Source organism: Meleagris gallopavo, chromosome 1 (genome assembly GCF_000146605.3).
Source record: "Meleagris gallopavo isolate NT-WF06-2002-E0010 breed Aviagen turkey brand Nicholas breeding stock chromosome 1, Turkey_5.1, whole genome shotgun sequence".
In the NCBI taxonomy this organism is placed as follows: domain Eukaryota; kingdom Metazoa; phylum Chordata; class Aves; order Galliformes; family Phasianidae; genus Meleagris; species Meleagris gallopavo.
The window spans coordinates 20,319,725-20,338,320 of NC_015011.2; the positions used below are offsets into that span (position 1 = coordinate 20,319,725).

General features: G+C 35.3%; 1 protein-coding gene across 1 annotated transcript in view; it reads left to right on the forward strand.

The window, feature by feature from the left end:
* The window catches only part of GRM8 (glutamate metabotropic receptor 8), a 319,688-nt gene that overhangs the window by 200,917 nt on the left and 100,175 nt on the right, over positions 1 to 18,596 (forward strand). The window contains exon 6 of the mRNA XM_031553129.1: positions 6,173 to 6,373. Coding sequence (XP_031408989.1) covers positions 6,173 to 6,373 — 201 coding nt within the window. The remainder of the gene's footprint in view (positions 1 to 6,172; positions 6,374 to 18,596) is intronic.

Genomic DNA, 18,596 nt, shown 5'->3' on the forward strand with positions numbered 1-18,596 from the left:
TTAAAGGGAAAGTTATTGGAACATGTTGACTTACCTGAAATATTTTTTTGCTATTTTCTGTTTACAGTGTGTTTGAAAATTGTGAGCCCCCTCTTCTGGGTAGGAACTATTTTAAAATCTCCACATTCTCCTAGGTAGGGATTGGAAAACTGGTTTTCATTTTCCCTCTCAGACCTTTGCCAATTGATCCTTCCATTTATATTTCTGAATATTTAATTTTGGTGAATTGGCTTAAACCATAACCTTTCAAAAATTACATCAGCAACCAGTTCACAGTATCTCATCTGTCAGTCGTTGAAGAACAAAGTCAAACTGTTTCATTTCACTATCATTGCTTTTACATTCTCAAATTCTTGTTTGGAATGGCTGAGAGAATAGATATAATCCTTAACTTACTCTCTGAATTGCTTTCTAAACTGTCATTGTACTATTGCAGAAGAGCCACACATTTTTTGAGACTCTCTGCAGACTAACAATGCACAAATCAAGCATCACTGTTACCATGTGGCTACTACTAGAAAGCTCAACTGCTCCACTGTAATAGTACATCATCCCCTTGAATTTCATTAACTGGAGATGATGATCTTTATTGCATTATTTGTTCTGGGAGATCAAACTGTCTGTAGTGTGTGAGGAAAGCCACTGAATAATCAGGGAAGACTGCAAGGGTAGCAACATACACCCCTTGTGCTTCCTGCTGAGACTGTAAAATGTCTTAGAGTTATAGATGACAACTTTCTAAGGAAAAACTGATGCTACAAAGATGTATTCTTACAAATCCTGACAAAAAGAGAACTAGCATGTCTGAGCTAAGGAGTGCCTGTGATTTAGCTGTGATTATGATTGGCATGCAGAGAAAGATCAATCTCAACACAATAATATTTATCTTTGATTTTGTTTGCTTTCAAGTGTAGCTTAACTAAAACTGTTTTGTGAGCCAAATAAAGGAGGCAAAATGTGAAAAATGTGCATTATGACTGTGAACTGACAAAATGTTACTAGCTATCCAACATCCAGACTTATAAACAGATGAGTCTGAAAAACATAACAAGAAGTTGCACAGATGCACCAACTGGCTTTGCACAGTAATTACTCTTGAGCATATAACAAATGCCAGTAAAGGGAAACTAATGGAATATGTGGTTCACTGGTAAGCATTTTGTGTATTATCATTTTCACTAATCATTTTTATTTTCACTTTCTGCCCCCAAAATTACTTGTCCTCCCACTATTACCCCAGAGAGTGGTAATCACAACAGTCCCTAGAAAAGCATATTTCTTGCTCAGCTCACGTGAGAGGGGACAGGGCAAAAGAACGGATGGCATTGTTGAAAGGCAGGAGGAATACAAACTCTTGGAAAGGGATTTTTTCTCTTAGTGGTGAATTCATGGTTAGAAGATTCCAACCATTCTGCAGCAGAATTTCTGTCACTGTAAAGCCAGTTATTCAAATTGTTCTGTTCTAACTGAAGGATAAGACATACAAGCCTTGTGTTGTTTTGTGTCTTTTTTTTTTTTTAGTATTTTTTTTATTTCTGGATAAATGATTATTTTTCCAGAAATTACCAACCCTAGGAGTAAGGTACATAAGTTAGGTAATAACAAATATCACAATAAATGGATTAAAACAGTGTAAATGGAAATCTGCTGTTACAGTTTTCTCAAACGAGCTTTTCAAGCAGAAGTCTATAAATAATAGTGCAAAAAGATCAAAAGTATATTGTTAGGTTAGTGAAATAAATGATGTAACCCTACCAGATGATAGTGACAAAGTAATTTCCATTTCAACTAAAAGAAACAGACATTCTTTATAACTTAGATGTGAGAGTTTTCAGAGAGTTGGTTGCATGTTTTCTGAGTGGTTAATATTGATTTTTTATAAGCTTTGAAGTATCAGTACCAAAAACAGTGGAAGAGTGCTTGCAATGAGCCAATATTTGAACTGAACATGAAAGGTGAGCTGGCCAATTGTGCTCCAGTCGTTCCTAAACAAAACAAAGATAAAATGATAATAAAGGAGATTAATTAAAAAACAGCATGGACACCAGTAAGCACTGAGAAATCAAAATAGGTATTTTTAGGTTGATTAATAAAAATGATAGTGCTTGTATACACTTCTATGAACACTGAGCATTGATTTTGAGTAACAATCTAAAATGTTAGAAATTAAGATGGCTCAAATGAAAGTAGTTGAAAAATGGTAAACTTCAAAAAGGAATATTTCCTTCAGTTGGTTAATGATTAGGGAAGCAAGACACCTCCTTGAAACATCTCATTTCCCAAGTCGGGCTCTAGTTATGTGTCTTGTCTTTTTTGTCTCTGACTGCACTCCTTTTCTAAGCTTGGAACCTGAAATTATTATGATTACTCTGTCATATGTTTTACTTCCTGGGATTAGGATCCTATTCCCTTGTACACTGCATAATATCCTAACTGGATAATAGAAATTATTATATCCTAACTATATATATCCTATATATTATTATATCCTAACTCCTGTGTCTTAAGCTTAACCTTTCTTAGGGGGCTTCAAGTCTGGAGCTCGAACTAGTTCTTGTATACAATGTTTTCAATTTTAAACTATGGTCTCCAAGTAGCATAAATTAAAATTTTAACTATGTGTAAAGGGTGTAGTTTTGAAAACATAGAACATATGCGAGATAATGTAGGTTGCAATTTTATACAAATTGTTTCAATATTACAAACTGGAAACCAAAAGATTGGTAAGACAACATGAGTAGTATTGATGAGAAATATAAAGCAAACTGGGAATTTCTAGAACCACTGCAGTTAATAATCAAATTAATTAACTAAATTTCCCTATATCACAAACTGATAATTTGTATATCCAATTGTGCCTTATCTATAATTGTTTTTTATTTATTCATAAGGCAATAAGAAATAAGAAATCTGCTCTGTGCTCCTCCTGTTGTTTTGCCACTGGCATTTGCAAAGGAATTTCATCTACATGTGCCCTAAGATCAGTATTAAAAAGCCAGTCTAAAACATAGGCGAATTGTATAGCACTTATCTCCCAGCAGATTAGTCACTTGTTGGTGAGATCAAGAACTTAAATTTTGGTTGCTTTGTATCCCACAGGTGATACCACTCCCCACGTATGAATTCATTGTTTTAGCTCTATTGCATTAATTTATTTACTATGTGGTGTTATTAAATTTTTAATTAAGATATAATTTCTTGTTGTAAATAAAATTGTTGTATTCCCTGAAGTATTTTGATTCCCAGTTCATGCATGGGGAATTGGTGATGTCAGTGCTGCTTCTTCCCTCGTAAACTTTTCTACCTAATCTACATCTCACCTTATGTTCATTATCTTTCCCTGCCATAGCCAAGTTCCACCATCCTGAGTAGGAAATGATTATTCATGCTGTACAGGAACTACCAGGAGCAAAGGGGGAAATGATTACAAATTATAGCAACAGTATCAGCTAACATAGTCTGGCTTGTCACTCCTGCTCAGGAAATGCAAGAGTAGCTGTGGCAACGTTCTCCAAGCTCTTCTGGGATCATTGATGATCTCACTGCAGGATTCCTGAAATAGATTCCAAATAAAGACTGCCAGGAGCAGTTGACACTTCTCCTGGGCTAGTGGTGCCTCATCTCTCCTAGCTCTTCTCCAGCCCAAGATGATAACACTAGTACATATAGCTATGGATTTTATCCATTGGTCAGGGAAAGTCTCAACATCTTGCTGTAATTCCCCACAAGCCTGCACTTTTCAACAGTTGGATTGGAAGACCTGGTAGAAATATCATGTTATATTTACTTGAATTTCCTTCGTATGGAAATCAGAGTACAGAGGAATGGTGTCAGCACAGTTCCTGAGTTCAAGAGTTGTAATCATCCTCCCCAGCAATGCAGCCTCAGTAATTCCTTTTGGAGTAAAAACAGTGAGATTAGAAATTGAAGTGATCATAAAAAGGCATTAAGGAATTTTGTTAATGAGATGTGTATAGTTACACTTTTTCAAGTCGTCTTGTGTTTGTGTGTGTATGTGTAAGCATGCTTTGTAGAGCTTATATGTAATGTAATCAGATATAGCAGACATTTAATCTGATGAGTTCGGGTCATCTTTATAAGTTTTGGAAAGAGAAAATGAAGAGAAACTTCAAAAAGAAATAGCATGTAATTCAATTTGTTGATTTCTGTTTGTTTTATGTATGCGGTTTTTTTATTAAATTATTTCTTTGTTGTTGAAAGCAGAGACTTCTTTTCTATTGCCTTTTGAGATTGCTAGATTTGAAACTGATAATTCTGTTATGTTGCTTAGCCCCTCATAATTAAGGAAACACATTCAGTAGTAATGTATTCATTTTTGATCTGTAATTTATATGATAAATTAGTTTTTGAGAAATTAGTTCCTGTAATTTATATGATAAATTATTTCTGAAGAGTAAAGGTGAAATGTTATACTGTGGAATAAGCTTATATAAATCCTGTGTATGTTTAAACTACAGTGAAATGCAAGGGACTGTATTACTCATTTTTTTCTTTTATAAATTTTTACCACTTGGTACAATGTATTTGCAGAAATATTTGCAGTGTTCAGGACTCTATGACTTATCACTTATTATAGAAGATAATTTCTTTCTGTCTTTCACCAGCCCTCCACCTTTCAACATACATCTTCGTCTATCTGATGTGTGAGGGGAATTATATTTGGCTTGGAAACAAAAAGAGGTGTATCTCCTTCAAACATATTCTGTCCTGGCCGTCCCACTTAGAGGATGAGGAAACTCTTGGGAACATGTGTAGGTTATTGACTGCTGTGTGCCTGCAGCAGTTCTGTAAGCCCTGCCCTTCACTTCTTGTCTGGCAGTCTTAACCAGGCAGGAACAATTAAGGGAAGGATCCTGAGCTCTGCCTGTCAATTACTGTTGAAAGCTAGTTTGCAAATGAAGTAATTTAATAGAGTTGCAGTCTCATTGAGCCATGTCTTACATTTTTTATACTCTGTCATGTCTAGGCAGTGTTTTTCAAGTAATTGTGCAAATTTCAGTATGTGCAAGGAAATGTTTTTCTGTTTGCTTGGTTTCTGTAACGTCATACAATTTACTAATTACTTGCCAATCATTAGATAGTATGCCTTGTAAAATGCCACTTGAGTAATTTGTGGTAAGTTACAAAGTTATATCCTTTCCTCTCATAGTCAGTTATGGTCAGTACAAGAAATAAGGAAGTTTTGTTTTGTTTTCTTTTTTTAACTGTATTATGAGGAGAAATAACCTTGGTTTTAATTTTGAGTTCACTGAGTCAATGGAAGTTTGGCTGTAGACATCAGCAGAGCAGATTTCAAGCCAAAATCTGCAGAGACCTTTTCCCATTGTAAATGAAAATGCTAAGCCTTAGAAATCAGTGGCTGAATTCACAAATAGGACATGCCTAAAATATAATTTTCCTGGACTTTATTTTTAACTTTTCCACTTGGTGCTATCATTGCTGAGCATAAAAGGTATGTCTGGATTTGCACATAGGTGATTAATGTGGGCAGTCCCTGCAGAATCAAAATCTCATAATGTATTGATTTTCTCTGTATACCCACTGTAGGAAAAATGTTCCTGTAGGAAACAGCGGACAGTACGTAGCTCTCAACGTGAAACATAATTCACTAATAAATACTGGGAAAAGTCTCAGAATAAGCACTTTTCAGTATGGAGACAGATGGCCACATCACTTTGCAAGCATTCGGCTTTTTTTTCCCTGACATGCTTAAATAATCTCAATCAAGCAGTAGACATAGATAAAAATCGAGGTAGCCTTAAATTTATCTAAAATAGAATGACAAGCTACTGTAGAAGTGTCCTATAAATAACTACAGCCAGCTATTGAATGAACGTCAATAAGCTGTGGAGCAGATTTCTACTGGATTGTAGAAATACATATACATATATATTTCTTGTAATGAAATGCTCTGTCCTCTTTCCCAACCCAGGATTCAACATAGCGTTTATATACTTGGCACAACATATAAGGATTAGAGGCAGAACCAGATGGCCATACTTTAACTTGTCTTGTTTATGTAGGTGATGGATAGCAGAGTCTTGACTTTACCTATTTATCTGACCATGATCATTTATGTTCTACTGTGGATTTCTGCACACACATGGACACAAACGGAAGTAAACAGACTCTTTTTCTCTTTATTCCTTAGGCTTAGAAAGAATTGCAAGAGATTCAGCCTATGAGCAAGAAGGAAAAGTTCAGTTTGTAATTGATGCAGTATATTCCATGGCCTATGCACTACATAACATGCACAAAGATCTCTGTCCTGGATATATTGGTCTGTGTCCAAGGATGAGCACAATTGATGGTAAAGAACTACTTACCTATATCCGAGCAGTAAACTTTAATGGTAAGTTATATGTACTCTTTTTTTTTCTACCTTCTTGTTCTTTAAATGTTTCAGAAGTGGCAAGATGTGTTTTCTTCTATATATAGGATACTTTAAGGCACAGTGGAAAACACAAGATTAGAAGCAGTTCTCATTCAGTCAGAACTGTGAGTTTTTCCACCTGCTTTGAAACCCCAAGTGTATTTTTCATCTTAACATTAAGCTGCTCCCACAGGATGCAGATGTTAAAAATAAGAATCTGTCAATAAAAATATTTCAGTGAAAAGCTGCTATTATAGAAAGTTGAGGACTCATGCAGTCCTGTTGACAGATTAAAATCCTTAGATGGAGGTTACTCATGTGTTTACAAGAGAATGAATTGAAAATATACCGTTTTGAAAATTCCATTCTTTTGAAATTACTGTTAACAATTTCTTTACATAATTAAATAGTGGAATTTTCTTTCAGCTTGTGTATTTAAATCTCAATTAAAGGACTTACTAGAATTTACAGCTTCTTATCCTTGTCATTGTTTTTCACACAGTGATGTATTCAGTTTTAACAGAATTGCAATACGCATTTTTAAACAACAGTACATAATATTCTGTGCAGCTGGGATTTGCTGCTGGAGAAATGCAGTTACAGTTTCCTGTGCTGTCAACAGTAACGACCAATAAAGAACAGGCTTAATTTATGAATGTAGAATTGAAAAGGGTAGAACATACTTGATGGTGAAATGAAGTTGTTGAAATCTTAGATTGTTTAGTGAATTTCATAGCTGTTGTAGGCTATATTTCCCATTATTTTACAAGGAAATTGAACAATGTTCTTTGCTGTGTTTTCTTTTTCTTTCTATTCTTTTTCCCCTATGTGGCAGTAATTCACATACTAGCAATGCCTTCTAACTATAGAGAGAAGCACTGTCTATCACAATTCACTCCTGTGACCTCAGCTGCCAGCCTTTTGAAAAAAGCACAAGGTCATTTTGAATTTAGCTTCCAAGTGGAAGCAATTTTTTGCTCTAGGTAATGTACCAGACCATTTGGTTGATATGAATATTGGCTGTAGTTCACAGTTTGTTCCCTCTTTTGAATCTTTCTTCAACATTCATAAAAAGGGAATCCCTGTCTCCAGGAATACAGAAGAAAGATAGAAGGAGTTAAAAGGATTCTTTAGTGATTTTAAAGAAAACCTGGAACAAAATACGTAGCTAACAAATGGGAATGTTGCTGTGATGACAGAGGTAGGCAACATATTGTAAGGTCTGCGGTGATAACTATCTACATTTCCAACACATATGCTTTTGAGTCTGTGTTGTTAAAGTGTAAAGAAAGCGATCAATTTTCATTTGGTTAGAGTGAAAGATTAACATAAAAAGATAAGGTGTACACACTATATAAAACCTTTTCCTCCCTAAAGATTGTTGTGCTTCATCAATAACTGTCTTCATTTCACTGGCTGACTATTGAAACAACAAGGGGAGATGAAAGGGTAGGATGGAGACTAATGAAAAAGGATGCTTTTGAAGTAGCAGTCTTTCAGTATCTAAAGGGGGGCTATAAGAAAGAAGGGGTAGACTCTTTAGCAGGGTCTGTTGCAATAGGATAATAGGATGTGGTTTCAGACTAAAAAGAGTGGAGAGTTAGACTGAATATAAGGAAATTTTTTTTTATTTTTATGATAAGGGTAGTGAAGCACTGGAACAGGTTGGGCTGAACAAAGCTCTGAGCAACCTAATCTGGCTGTGGGTTTATTGCAGGGAAATTGGACTAGTTGACCTCTAGGAGTCCCTTCCAATTCAAATGATTCTATGATTTACTGAAAGAGGGGAGAAGAAGTAAAAGAAATATTTATGTGATTTTAAATTTCTGTCTCGTGGGATGCATAAAATTTTCTCTGTGTTAGGCTGGTCCATGTTATGTACTAGTGTACCAATTTCTTGTGTATATCATATGATCCAGTACTTCCCTTTTTGACGTCTTGAATTGGGAGGCATTATCAAAAAACGTCTTTGATCCTGTGCCTTTTCCTTTAAAGCTTAAGTTCCTGCTCCTCAGAAATGCTCTGTAGCTGTGTCTGACTTGGTTTACAGAGATGAATAGGTATGCGGGTTGCTAGACCTCATGTAGTGGGAGATGATTATGATGCTGTATGTTAATTTTGACATGAGTCCCTAGTTCGAGTCACCAATAATGTAGTAGTGTAAAAGTGAGCTGATACATGAAAGGGAAGCCCTAGCTTTGAAAGCCATTCAAGGTAACATTTTTCTGTCCTAGTAATAAAAGGATCACAGCATTGCTGAAGTTGGCAGGAACCCCTGGTGATCTCCTGCTTAGATCTGGTTCAGCTAGATCAGGTTGCTCAGGACCACAACCTGTCAGGTTTTAAATATATCCAAGTATGAAAAATCCTGCAAAATTTTCTCTGAGCAATCATTTTCAATGTTTGATCATCCTTACAGTAAAGAGTTCTTTTCTTAAGCTTAAACAATATTATCTCTGTTTTAGAATTAAACTACTGTGCTTTAGGGTTATAATAATCCTTCTTAACCAATGTAGTAATGAGTGGATGCAACTGCAATTGATGTGTTTCTACATTTAAGTCAGTGGGTTTCATCTCACAAATTGTGACCTGTGTTATGAAGGACGCCTTTCTGTCTTATGGAGAGCCTTTGCAAGGGGAGGAAAACATGCGTATCTCTGGTTATTGGAGTTGTTGCTCTGATTTTGATTGCAAGCAATTGCTTTGAAATGTGTTGATTTTTATTTACTCTGTTTATTCTTATTTACAAATGATAAAGAAGATTTACTCTCCTGAAGGATTAGTCTGTGTAATATCCCATGATACCTTCATGACTAAAGAGTGATAATAATCACCAGTGCACAGCATACTGATATAACTGATACGACATTTGCTTCTGCTTGGATATTCTTCTGCCAGTTCTATGTTAAGTGCAGAAAATATCACTGTTCAGCAGTTGAAATGAACAGAGCTTTATTTTCACTTTAAATTACTTCAGAGTGCAGTCTCCTATCTTACTATTGCCTTTGTTTTTCTTAAAACAACTATCAAAGCATAGTGTCTGTAAACAATTGCTTTTCATCTACAGTGGGCATTTTAATTATTAATTTCAATTCATAGAGGAAGAAATGACCAGTGTGTAATTCTGCAGCCTATTTCAGTGTGTGTAGAAATTATAAGTTTTTAAAAAGAGATACATTTTAAGACATGTTTACAAGCCAGTGCACTGAGGCATGGTCCATGTAGATCACTGTGTTCTTAGTGGTCGTTTCCAGCTATTTGTTCAAAGAAAACTTAGCGATATCAGAATTTTCATGTTCCTTCTTATCTTGGTTTCTCTCTGGCAACAAATGAATATGTTGTCACTCGATGGCATCCTTTTAAATAGAGGCACCACATTTGAAAGATCTTCCCTGCCAGTTTCTATATCTAAACAGCATGAGATATTTATGTGAAATTGGTGTTTAGTGTTTAAAATTATCTAAAGCAAATATGTTTTTCTGTAAAGTAGGTTTATAAATAGTAAACTGTCATGGTTTAATTGTGTCATGACTCAGTAGATCTCCTTTCATATTTCTACTGTGTTCTTACTGTGACTTCATTTTTCTGCCTACAAATAGCAGAGGTTTTCTAAGAGTCTCTACTCTAGCATGTGCTGAGTTTTTTTTTGTTTTTTGTTTTTTAATGAGAAATGCTCATCTTTTATCATTAATGAGACCTGCATTCATAGTGACTGGAGGTGTTTCAAAGTGTGGTGTTCTTTTGTTGCTGTTCTATTCATTTGTTATTGTTGGTGGTGATTGGTTTTATTTTTAATTAAAAGATTTATTGTGCTTTTTCTTGGATAGGAATAAACCACAGAGTGACAAGATTGATCAGTGTCCGCCTTCCTTGTTGTCCCACTTCAGATGATCAGAATGCATGGTTGAATTCCAAAACAAAAGTAATTAGTCATATTGTACATTAAGTATTTCTTACACAAGAAAACTCATTCTTTCTATATAGAATGATTTGTAGTGAATATATGGTGCTATGTAGCTGTTTTTTGCCTATCTTTAGGCATATATTTTTATTTACATTAATTCACTGTAACAGGTCCAAAGATAAATACTTAGCAAATGTCACACACTAAACCACAGTATATTTATATCCATTATGAGTCTTTCATTAAACTTGAAAGTAAGGGCAAAATTTGACCTGTACTCTCATACAGGCAAGCATGCATCTGTCTGTCTGCCTATCTGTCTGTCTGTCTATCTATCTATCTATCTATCATCTATCTATCTATCTGTCTGTCTGTCTATCTATCTATTTACATTGATGGTCTACTTATCTTGCTCTGGCATCTTTCCTGGTGAGGAGCTAGAAGGGAGCAGAGAACAGGTGAAAACAGGTGAAAGCCTCTACTGGCAATGCCTGGATCAATGTCCATTTCTGCCAGAGTTCACTGCAGCATCACTTCCCCCTTCTGGTGAAAAGGAGACAGTAAGTAAATTCCAATTCTGATTGTAGCCTTTCCTTTAGTCTTCTCTGGGTCTATGTAAAACAACTGTGTTTCTGGGATTTTGTGACAAATTTACAGTGGCACAGGGCCAGACTGACCAGAGATGTTACAGAGTCTCCATCCTCGGAGATATTCAAAAACTGACAGTTTTCTTTAGCTGTCCCTCCTTGTAAGCAGAGGGATTGGACTAGGTGATCTCCAGAGCTTCCTTCCCACCTCAGCCACTCTCAGATTCTGTAGCTCAAACTGGTCTCAAAATAAAGAAAAGTTAGCACTCACCCTTGCTTTAAATGTTTTAAATGAATATATGTTACATTTACTCTATTCTTCTGGCACTAATTTCATAGCTTGTATGGATTTGCTACTCCTTGCTGCAATTTGTGTTATAAATCTGGTAATCGAATGCCTTTGAGAAAAGAGTGATTTTGTCTGCATGCACATGAAGCCTCATCCCCATTTAAAAAGCAAACATACAAAATTTCATCCTAAAAATTTAGGATGGTACCAAACAGTGAGAACGTAAGAACAGAAACTGTCAGGCAAACTTAAAACAAAGCACTGACAATTATGTAGAACAAATTAATGATCACTGTACACTGTTATATGTATGTATGTATGTATGTATGTATGTATGTATGTATTTCCCCAGAAAGCATTATCAATAGAGGGCAGTTTTAAAAAAAAATGAAGATTTGAGTTCCTCATGGAGAATTTTGAACCCTTCAAATTCAACCCTTCAAACCCATTATTTTGGATCAACTGTTTACCAAATTCATCTGCTATTGCTATCTTCTCTAAGACATTAATCTGATCTTGACTTAGTAGTCAGCTCAGACAGTTTTAAATGTTTTCTTCAAGAAAGCTGACACCTCTCTATTCTTTCACTAAGTACAAAATTTGCATTCTCAAATCATTATTTATCATTAAAACAGAAGCTTTAAAGTGGGTGCCCTTTGAAGTTGACATGTTTTGACATTTTTTAAGGCGTTAAGCACAATAGAACTAAATGTCCCATTTAAAATGTACAGGAGCTATGCTCCTAATTTATTATTTTTAATTAAGTGCTCAAGTCTACAGCTACAGATAAAGGAAAAAACAACTTTTTGATATATTTGAATACATCTACGATTTTTAGTTAAGAATATTGCCAGTTCATTATTTAGGGACTTGTACTGCTAGAAACACTTAGCATCATGTGATACCATGTTATGATTATTATTATCCTAATATCTAGTTTCCAGTGCCTTTGTGTTAAATTAAAAAAGGAATAGTTACCTCTGTTCATTTCTTGCTGGCGATGATTTCAAATAAGTTCTGTTTTGTCACATTAATTATTGTAATGGAATTAATCCAGGTGGCTGTACAAGAAACTGAAATAGTACAGTGATTTGAATCACTCTGAAGAGGCTTGTGTAGCATATGGTTATAATATGTCTAGTGGGCAAAGCTCAGAGCTGCTATGATTCTCAGGTACCTCACAAATCCATGTGATTCAGAGCTTATGAATATGTAAGGTATGAAACTGGAAGGTAGAACCTAAAAGGAAATGCAATTTATTGCTATGCTTTTGCCATGTATGGATCTTAAGTACTGATTAATTGAGCAATATATTTGCTTCACACAAAAAATTTATGATTGATGTCAATACTTCGTTTTGAAGAACAAGGTCTAGTTCATAAGGTATTGCAGGATATTCAGATATATTACAGTTTTCTGCTAAGATGAAGTGAAAAACTCAAGCTATAGTGAGAAGCAGTAGAAACTTTTGCCACTCTGAATGGAAAGGTATCTGGGTGCAAAGAAATGAAATCCATAACGTATATTATTTTCAGCTTTTAGTCAGGGTAAGAAACATCACATCTAAAGTCCTGTCTAGTTATAAAGCCCTTTAGATATGCTTTTTACCTTAACTACCAGGCAGAAGGCCAGCCACATGTTTTAAGGAAAATCTTACTTTGTCGATCTTCCTAACTTGAGTGGTAAAATTGAAAATATCCAATTAAATCTGTAAAATCAAGTGGGAATGTCTATACAAATTATTAATGTTTCTGTATATTGATTTATGGCCCACATGGTAAGACAAGACTTCTGCAAGTCAGAAGGACAGTCGTGAAGGGGACTGAATTGTTTTGTCAGTGCTTTGGTGACAGAATCACATTAAACTTTTTCTTTTTCCTACAGCACATTTCAGATCTCTTATGAAATAGACATATTGAAGAGAATACAATGAAAAAAAAGCGACAAGGATTTCATGAAGGATATTTGGTATTATAAATAAACCCCACTTAGAGTTCATTCATGTAAGAAGTGATCTAACTGGTAATATTTTGTATGTGACTAACCAAAAACAGAATTCAGAGAAGTTGATGGCAGTGAAACTGCCTTGACAAGTCTTAGATTCTCATATGAGGAGGAAAAAAAACAGTTTTTGTATGTTGGAGAGAATGATGGAAAAGTAATCATTCCTGAGCAGGAATTACAGAAAGGAGAGAATAATTTTATAATTAATAGACATTGCCTACATCATCATCTCTCTAGGGAAATGTAGTATTCACCAAAATCAAGCCTACAGTTAAGCAGCGTTGGATTCAAGAGCAAGTTGGACATCTTAGATCTTGTACTGCGATCGATCTTAAGCAAAACCAGGGAGAATCTGAGGAAAGTAAACATGATGTTTAAAAGGAAATGATGAGATTCAGGTCATTCGTCACAGGCAGATAGTTTTCCCTCAGTTTCAGTAGGTGATGTAATCTAAAGTGTCCTGTTCTCCATACAGCTGAAGGGAAAGGCTGATACCTCTAAAGGCTACCAAAGAGCTACCCTGTCCTTTAGCATTTAGACACCATAGCAACTCATCTACTGTGCATTTTACCGCGAGAAACTATGAGTCAGAGAGATTATCTCAAAGACTGGTTAAAGCATTTTAATAGCATCAAATATTAAATATGTAGAAGATAGTTTATCTTAGAAGCTTCTCTAATTTACTTTGGTAGAGGAAGCATTTGCTGCTATTCCTGAGGATTAAGTATCCAATCATTTTAGGCACACAGCAGGTTGTGTTTTATGCTGAGCAGACTGAGCCCAAAATGTTGCTCCCCATAGTCTTAGCAAAATCTCTCCCTTCTGAGCTTCAGGTAAAATGGATTTGATACACAAATTCCTGAGGTGTTCTATTTTAAATAAGGAGACTGTTTCTCTTAATTCTCCTGTGACCTCCATCATAAAAATGGAATCTTTGATAATTTAGAATAAAATCATTTGTAATAGAGATTTTAGTGGCAATTTTGTAGATTCTGTGCATAGCTCAAAATCAGGGTGGTGATTCTTTAGGGAAGTTCTTGTGTTATATGTGTTATTTTTCAATTTGTGCCAATTTCATTAGGTTATTAACTTTTATAATTACTTTAGCATTTAATAAAAAATTAACTTTTAATAAACAGAATATTCTTTACTATTAGTTTTACTTGGAAGGCTAAACAATTTTAAGCCAAGTTATAGGAGTCTACACAGCTGGATGAATTGCAAAATGGTACTTCTCTGTTTTACTTGCATCTCTGTTAGCAGATTGGCAGCTTGACTGGTACTCAAATATGGTTTTATTTGCTGGTAGTTGAGCTCTTCATGTATGGTAAGATTGTTGAAAGAGACTCAGCTACACTTCAGAGCCATAAAACCTGGATATGTTTTAGCTATCATATAAAATCTTACAGACCAATGATAGCTTCCTCCTTTGGCCCACCTGTTACAATGAGAGAGATTTACATCCAAGATGGAGAAATTTTATATTGACTCGCTGATATTTTAAGTGTTCAGCATGAGTAAAAAGGATATGATACAGCCCTTTTATGTTACATCAAAGATAAGAAATCTATTCCTCTGAAGATTTCCAGAAGGGAATTAGAAATATTTAATATACTAGTGCTAATGCTGTTTGGGACTGAGGATGATGGAAACATTGAAGTTTGGTCTTCCTCCCAGACTTTTCATATTGATATAGGATTAGGTTGTTCACTAAGAAATAAAGGTGCTGATTTTTAAGACTTTATCGAAAGGAGACTGAAGCCATGCACCAGGATTCTGAGAAATCCTACCAAAATGGGCTCCTAATATCTCATCTAAGAGTCATCCCATCCTCATTTTTCAAAGAGAACAAAAGTTGAAAGAAACACAGAAGAAAAAGCACAAGACATTCCTTGTGCCAAAATTCAAAAACATGTACAGAAGGTTGAAATAGATCCAACAGAAAATAAAGTGACTAAGAGATATGTCATTCCTTGAACTCAGTCAGCCAGACCAGAAGGAATTTTAAAGCATGTTACAGATGCAATTTAGACATATTCAGTTGGAACTTTTGATAATAGCAGTGTAATACATACTGCCAAAAGTACTTCTGCTAATATTACTTCAAATGACACTTTTTAAGCATTTTTCATTCCTGCTAAAACAGTGAGTAACTGTAACTACATTAAAAAAAAAAAATACCCCACAGAATGGAGAAGTAAACTCTGGGTTAAAATCTGAAATAGGGGAAATACGTATGTGTTGAGGTGCAATTATCTTTTTAATTCTGAAAAGAGCCTGCAGCACTCCTAAATTAATTAATTAATTAATTAAAGTTGATAGATTGTAGCAAGAATGCACATTGAAAGCTGACTGTTAGTTTACATATAAATCATAGTCTTTAATGTATTTTTATTCTAGTGAAACCAGAATCAAACAAGTTAGAAATATATGACTCCATATTTCTACTGAGCCAGCACTGAAGCATGAAATCTCAGTGCAGATTAATTTCATGAATTTGTTGGAAGGTTTTTTATTATACAACATAGGCAAAGAAAGAAGCAACCTATCATCAACATCTAAATTGGTTTTGGTTTTCATTCAAATGAAAATTTGCTGTTTTATAAAAGATAAATTACAATTTACCCTTTGGGACTAAGGGTTAGAGAAGCTAGCATAATTTTCAAATATTATTTATTGCTGTTCAATAATAAAAAAAATAAAAAAGTAACCAAACAATCTTGTTTAGAGAAAGAAACTATCAATGTGCTATCATAGTTTTAATATAAGTGAGAAAATTTTGGTTTAGAAACAAAAAAAGTTTTCATGTAATACTGATGGTTGATTATTTCATCACTCACTTTTATGCTGTTTCAATTAATAGCAAGTCAGGTGTCATGCTACCATGAAATGACTGTTTTTGATGTTTCATATCCTTCAAATATGCGAAATACAGCTTGTTTTGATAAGATCTTGATGAAAAGAATTTTCACAGAATTGGGATTGACTAGTTAAGTCCATTTCTTATTAAAAACCACAGTTTTGCAGTTTTTCAAGCAATAGATTTAAGTCTCTATTCCTAGATTAATTTTTTACAATTGTAGGTCTATGTTATTTACATATCTCCTTGTAACTTTTCCATGGGTTTTAAGATAAATAAGGATTTGAAATTGCTAAAGAAAATTATGATTTCAATTTACCAGTATGACCAGTAACAAAGTAGAAATTCTACTCTATTCTAATCTATTCATATGTTTAACTAATTAATGAAAAGGTTCTTCAGTTATGATTGCAAGAAATAATCTTTATTCTGTGATCTCGTCTTAGTGTACAATAAAATGCAAATGCCATGTCAGAGAGCAGTTAATGGTGATTATTCCAGTCAGATGTTGCCAGTGCCTGGAAGAATTACGTACCACTGAGTCAACGTGAATGCACTGAGGTTATAAGGATTTTACTACTTTGTTAAATTAGTTCACCATTGTTTTTTACCTTATGTAATGGAAAGTCACTCAGTTTACTGAAATATGTATTGAAAAATCACAGTCAGTTGTGAAGCAAACTGATCAAAAAACACTTGAAATTGCTATTCCTTATTATGAGCATTACATAGTCAACTAGGTGTCACTTCAAGCTTATATATTGCACTTGCTCTGTACAGGAAGACGATTCCTGAGCTTGGAAGATATCCTGGTAACATAGTGTGCTGACAGTTGTGCTGTCTGTATCATACATTTATTTGCAGGAATAGGAGAACTAAGCAGTAAGAAACATATCTTTGCTGTTCAGTAAATAAGTATTCACCTTGGAGCTATGTATTTTCCAATGGAATGGGAAAGGAGTCTGTGTTTGCGTGTGTTGGGCAAAGGTGGCCATTCTATACAGACTCAGTGGAAAGTTAACTGCTATTTGTTATCTATGCACTGTGTTCTGCTACCTCTTTAGAATTTCTGTTCTTTCAAAGTTCAACATACATATACCCATCAAATTCTCTAAATAGCTAGAAACCCTCAATGCTCTCTGTTGTATCTTAATGAATAGGGGCACAGAGACTTCAATAGTAGATTGCTTTCCTTTTACTGTAAAGCTAAGCAAACATAATCACGGATGACACATTATTGCTCACTCGGAGCTCCAGCTGGATCAGCATTTGAGTTTCTTGTTTGGCCCTGCAGCCACTCTGGCCTACCCTGGCTTTGCTCCAGCATAGTTTGATCCTGAGTTGAGAGACAAAAATGTATTGGCACTGTTCCTGTGCCACACATAATCACATTTTGTAAATATATCCCTAGGTAGCATCAAGTCACTACTCATAATATGGTCATTTAGGGAAGATGTGTCCCACTTTTTGGAAGAAATTATTATGCATTTAAAGGAAAGTGAACGTGATGTATGAAGCCTCAAGTCATCATCTGTGTGTGAGATATGCAGCTGCAGGGCAGTAGGACTCCTCAGAACATACCAGTCTGCAAACTTGAAAGGTTTATTTAGTGCAGTTTCTGCCGTGGTTCTTCCAAGTTTCTACCCAGAGATCTGAAAAGAAAGCCTCAGGATACAAGAGTCCAGTGCTTATCATGTTGGAGAAAAACAACTAAAGGTGATTAGAAATAACCCTTATATTGACATACAGCCACTGTGGGAAGGTTTCTACTAAGCCAGCTGGTGTTTAAAGGCTCTAGCTCTTGATAGTTACAAATTGCTGTATTGATCCTCCTTTATGCGTGCACTTACTGCAGCTCAAACACTGATAATTTTTTCTGTTTTGCACTTTCGTTGTTTCTTACCAGCAAGAGATACTGCTCATGCACAAAGTGTTTAGGCAGGATTTCTTGCTCACCTGAGCATAAAATGTAGACAGTTTTGTTCTTTTAGTGAGTTGTCCTGAGCCTCATGCAGTCAGTCAGAAAATTCTAAGGAATGTGTAGAACAGAAAGAAAGTAACATATGAGCAGATGTTTGCAAACCCAAGAACACGGTTGATTTTTTACTTCCAGCTGTGGGTAAATGTGTAGGTTGTTCCTAATTTCAGCTGATTTGCTCTAGAGTCAAATCGACCTTTTTAAGATTCCTCTTGTTTCTATGTTGTCTACCTGACCAGCTGCTGACTCGAAGTGAAAACATCAAGGAAATTGGTTCCAGGAATGAAATCTCTTAGCTTCCAATATTGCTAGCCTTCAGGGCGAGGCTGTCTGAAGTGTGGGCTGGTCTTCCTTGTGCCAAGGTAGTGCTACCTCAGCAGAGTTGCCTCCTTCAGCAACTGTTATCTCCATGAGTTTGTAAATGCAGTTCTCTTTGAGTTTTGCCCAGAGAGGGCAGATCGGATCAGAGACATAATCAAAAAGAGGAGTCTCTTCTGGGTCTGAGCTGCATTGATGAAAAGGCAGCCTCACATCTTAGGAGCTTCTGTACATGCTTCAGACACTCAGAGGTGCAAATCAG